Source organism: Etheostoma spectabile, chromosome 6 (assembly GCF_008692095.1).
Source record: "Etheostoma spectabile isolate EspeVRDwgs_2016 chromosome 6, UIUC_Espe_1.0, whole genome shotgun sequence".
In the NCBI taxonomy this organism is placed as follows: domain Eukaryota; kingdom Metazoa; phylum Chordata; class Actinopteri; order Perciformes; family Percidae; genus Etheostoma; species Etheostoma spectabile.
Window position 1 is genome coordinate 19,107,766 of NC_045738.1, and position 5,380 is coordinate 19,113,145.

General features: G+C 39.2%; 1 protein-coding gene across 2 annotated transcripts in view; it reads left to right on the forward strand.

Annotated features, from left to right (window-relative positions):
- gabpb2b (GA binding protein transcription factor subunit beta 2b) overlaps window positions 1-5,380 on the forward strand; it is a 14,695-nt gene that overhangs the window by 900 nt on the left and 8,415 nt on the right. For both annotated transcript variants that reach the window (XM_032517598.1, XM_032517599.1), the window contains exons 2-4: window positions 745-852; window positions 3,216-3,383; window positions 3,983-4,177. In XM_032517598.1, coding sequence (XP_032373489.1) covers window positions 745-852; window positions 3,216-3,383; window positions 3,983-4,177 — 471 coding nt within the window. The remainder of the gene's footprint in view (window positions 1-744; window positions 853-3,215; window positions 3,384-3,982; window positions 4,178-5,380) is intronic.

A 5,380-nucleotide genomic window follows, 5' to 3' on the forward strand; every position in this document is an offset into this window, starting at 1 on the left:
AAAAAGCACCTTTCATTACAGGAAAGAAACTTAAAGCACTTGACATTGAAAGACAAAATATACAAATGTAAGCATAAACACGTGAACAAAGTATGAACAAAAAGAAAAGTTTGAAAAAGTGAACATTTGAGGTACTTATAGTGTACTTTTATTTGTTCCATTTTCTGCTGCTGTATACTTTTGCTCCACTGTATTTCAGAGGAAAAGTTCATAAATAATATACCAGTCACTTTGCACTTTGAAGGTGTTATATACAAAACATACAATAGGCCTACACAATGATCTTATAGAAGGCATTGCTTTAGGTTAGTCTACCCAACAATACCTCCAGCTGTAACATAAAAGGCTGCTTCTCATTAATGCGTCACTGATAATAATCCAACTCTAACAGAAGACCCTTTTCACTGCATATTGAGTCATTTCACGCTTGATACTTAAATAACATTTTACTAATAAGACATATGTACTTTAACTGTAGTAACTTTTTTATAAACTATTAATTTGGATCATATCAGCACTTTCAACACTACTTTTGACATTAAATGTTTTGTCATTACATGTAAGGAATGTTGTAACATTTGTGAAGATCGTGGTTTTCTGAATTGCAAAACATTGGCTTAACAGACGGCAGACAAGTATTAATGTGCATTCTGGATATTATACTTTTTCACAAAAGGAACAATACAAACAGTTAAAGTACATCAACGTGTGCTCTGTTCAAATGGTTCTCCTACCTGTCAGCAGATGTCACTGGTGCATCTTGGACAGCAGCTGCTGGAGGCAGTGCGGAGTGGACAGGATGATGATGTCAAGGCTCTGATGGCCAATGGTGCTCCGTTCACCACGGACTGGGTGAGGCTGATATGCTTTAATTATGGATTCATCAGGCTAATCTGTAATGAGATGAGTGTGAACCCTCATTTGCAGCCAAGAAACAGAAATTGTCAGCGCTTAATGTCGTTTGGACTTTGTCACCATGCAATGGCAGAATGACATAAATGCTGAGGTTCATATCGATGTCAAAGGACAGGAAAAAGTAAAAGAAACATTGAGGGAAAAAAAACACTCAAATACTCTTATATATCTGGCTTCAATGTACTCTGTCCTGCAATTGTACATGTATATTGTTCATGGTTTTATCTCTGTTCAAAGAAGGAAAAACACTAAATTCTATGTAGGTGCAGGCCAACAACTGATATGTGCAGTCCTCAGCTACGGTGCCATAAGCGTAGCCTGACGTCATACTCAGATTTTAGTAAGAATATGAGTCTTTTTTGTCGATTGACTAAACAACAATTAACATATTGTTTGAGCTGAACTATTATCCATATTTAACACACACAGTCTAAATAGCAAAAGGGATAGCAGTACTTGTAATACATAATTTGTTTAGATAAATCCTAGGGGTGGGCACCTCATGATTCGATTCCGATTCAGAGGCCAACGATTCAATTCTAAACCGATTATCTATGCATCTCGATGCAATTTTTTAATGTACGTTTCCATGCGTGATTTAAAAAAGTATACATATAAATCCGAGTTTGTTAGATTTTGACATACACAGTATTTGTCAAACCCAAATTTTAATGAAATCTTTTGTCTACTGAGGTTTTTATTTTGTAGTCAATCCATGCTTAAGCCTCGAACATGCTTGTGGAAGACACCTTCTCTCACAGTGATCTTCCATGTCAGAGGCTCCGTCATGTTTAAAGGTGGAGAACATGAAACATGAGGTGGTCAGCCTTAATGTGTTTTGCCTAATTATTTGATGTCTTATTAGATCATGTGTATGTATACAAAACCTTTTTTTTAACTTTTGGGTATTTCTGTGTTTTTTTCTGCGCTCTTGCCTAAACTCTAAGTTGTTGTCCATTATCCTGTCCTCTTTTGGTCACTCGGTTTTCTGATTTGTACATGTCTGGAGACAGTAACTTTTAAATAAAAATCAACACATTTGAAAAATGTTTTTTTTATAATCGATTATTAACCTAACAGAATCGAGCATCAAACCGTTCTACAGAGAATCGCAATGCATCTAAGAATCAATTTTTTTTCCCCACCCCTAATTAATCCCCAATGTGCCGTAATGTACATTATGTCTATGAGCTTTCGCTACAAGCACAGAACATTCAGTGTCTTTGTATCATTTTATCCTAATTTGTATTTTAAATTAATTTAATTGGCCTGCAAACTGACAAAATGATTGTGTCTATGTACTTATTACGTTAATGAAAGATCAATTGTTTTAAATAATTTAGATTTTTTTGAGAGACTTACAAGCCTACATAAAAAATCCACAGGCACTATAACATTCATCTATAATATATCGCTCACAGGCAGTGTGTACGTCACTAATGCAGTTTTATTGAACGTTCTCTTTGCCTAATGCCATCTTTATCTACCATACAAGAACAGATAACAGATTGAACGGTGTGTCAAATTGAATTGATTTTCAAGTTCTATTTTTCACCTGTGTGTCATCTGTGTGCTACATTTCAGTAATGTAAGTTGAAGAGGAGTCGCAGTATTAAAGGGCACATGGTTTTATGGATGCATGCCACATTCACAAGATCTCTGCAGTTTGAAATAAGGGGAGAAAGAGCTGCTTTCATAAATGAAGAATGTATAAATTCAAATCAATCATTAATGAAATGAAACAGATTTGTCACGCTTTTCCCAAGTAAAGCTGAGCTGTGCGAATATACCAGATGATAATTTAGATTCTGTGGAAGTGTCAACATTGGTGGATTAACTGTCTTGTGTGCCGCAGTGTATGATGCATGGGGAGAATTTCAAGCCTTTCAACTCCTACATCAGTTGTAATTGCACCGAAAAGCTAATGTGAGACATTTTCATTAGTTGGTCTGTAAATCCGACATGTCGTGAGCACTGCATTTGAGCAGACCTAGAGATGTAGTAGAGGTGGAGGGGTATTTTACTTTTAGCTTTTATCACCAAGCGTCATTACTTGTCAAAGTAATGTAACATCATAAGATCTGAGTGCTACTCAGATTGTAGAATTGAGGCTACATATACATTACTACATTTTGTTTTAGAAAATGACATCACTTTATCTTTAAAACCAGGAAAAGACAACACTTGTGTCACATTGAGAATGGGGGGTGTTAAGTGAACTTTCCCTGCATGACGATAATTTAAAATCACCTCCAGCTGCTCCTTCACATATCTTTGTCTCTCTCCTCTTTTTCCTGCAGCTGGGCTCATCGCCGCTGCATTTTGCAGCCCAGTACGGTCATCACTCCACTGCCGAGGTGCTGCTGCGTGCCGGGGTCAGTAGGGACGCCCGAACAAAGGTGGACAAGACCCCTCTTCACATCGCCGCCTCAGAGGGTCACTCCACCATAGTGGACCTGTTAGCGCAGGTGAGGAGACACATCTACTGTGTGTTTGTCTGTTTCAGACATACCACTCCATTCTAGACAGAATACCAGCTGATCTGAGTGGGTGGCTGATCTTTAATGCAATATCTACATTGCCCATTATCAGCAGTACCATTCATCCAGTGTTCCAAAGGCACATTCTGTTCACTAATCTGACATCATTTTAAAAATACATAATGTAATCTGAAAACTGCTGCCCTGGTTAAAAAAAAAATAATGCAACTGATCTCAGCTGGTATTCTGTCTATAATGGAGTGCAATGGAAATTTCTAAGTGAACCTAAATGTTTGACCGGTAGTGTATTCACGTTATTATAGTAGATAATGCTTGGCCAAAGTATATGGAAGAACACTTTTCTAATCTCTCGCTTCAGAAATTCAAAAGTATTTTCAGAGACTTCAAAAATGTGTTTTAAATGACATCTTACAACCATGTTACACATGTTTTCAACATCGTTAGACTCCACCTTTCCTACCTGCCTAGTCACAGAGATTTTTTCTCATCACGTCCCTTTTGTCTTCCTCTCTTTTATTTTTTTCTTCCTTTTTCTCGCCAATGGGGGGCGACATGCACCCTTGCAGAACGGCGCCAACATCAACGCCAAAGACATGCTGAAGATGACTGCGCTGCACTGGGCGGCTCAGCACGGCCACAGGGAGGTGGCGGAGCTCCTGCTGAGGCACGGCGCAGACCTCCACTGCCTCAGCAAGTTTGACAAGACACCCTTTGATATCGCTATGGATACCAGCAACACGGAGCTGATGATACTGCTACAGGTGGATGGACGGAGGGTGGGGATGTGGAGAGATAGAGACATTCTGGGAGCAAGAGAAAGAAAGAAAGAAAGAAAGAAAGAGAGAGAGAGAGACAGACACCCAGGTAGCACTGTGGAGAGAAAAACAGGATGGGCATAGACGTTGGATGAGATGTGAGGAATCAGACAAACAGATGAGATAGAGAGTAGGGATGTCACGGTACCAATACCAGTGAAATTCCACGTTTCTTGATACCTAATTTGATACCACAGTAAACACAAACACAAAACAATAAATCCCATGTACTTCTTTATAATGTGTATTTCAGGATAAGGAAAAGGCAGAGGATGAGGTGTCATGTCACTCTTTTTCAGTGTCATATTCTTTTCACTTTCTCTCACTGTTTTGGCGTAGAGTGCAGCTAGCATACAGGAACGTCTTCCATGAGTTCACCTGGAACTCCCAGACAGCAAGTACAGTATGTTATTTTTTTTTTTCTCTGTGCCGTTGTTTTTTCACATGAAACCAAACTGGTTAAAGTTGACGTTATCCAGAGGTCCACTGGAACCAGCCCCAATGTCAGCTATCCTTGATGTTAGACTGTATGGGAAAAACAATGGCAGAGAAAAACTTATTTGCTGTTTGGGAATTCCAGGTGAACTTGTGAAAGCCGTTGCCGTAGATGTACAGTATACGTTTTCTTCAGGCTTACTGCAGTCAGTGTGCACCGTGCACAGAGATGATGCACTATTCAATTTTCTTTGGCTTTGGCATTTAGTGCCAGACTAGAACACTTGTAGGTGTATGTGCTGCCCCCGTTAGGTTCAGAAGAATTGCATCCAAGGTACCTAGAAAAACAAGTACCGTCACGTTTTCAACTTACGTACTGAAGTATCGGTTCTCTTGATATCCCTAATAGAGAGACAAGATTGGATGAACACAGATATAAATGGGGATAACAGAAGGGAAAGAGAGAAAGAGACATGATAAAGATGATGAGGGGAGGAAGAAGAAGAAAGGGAAGAAAATTGATGTAGGGGGAAAGAGATATGAGGACAGACAACTGAGAGAGAAAAGCGGGATAAGGCATGCAGGGAGGAGGAAAGAAAGCTGAGATGAGTGGAGGCAAGTCATTTGTGTGTCTGCGCTTTTGTGCAACATTACAATACAACATAACAGAACAGAAGACACTCGGGGGGTGGGGGGGGAGATCAAGCACATTTC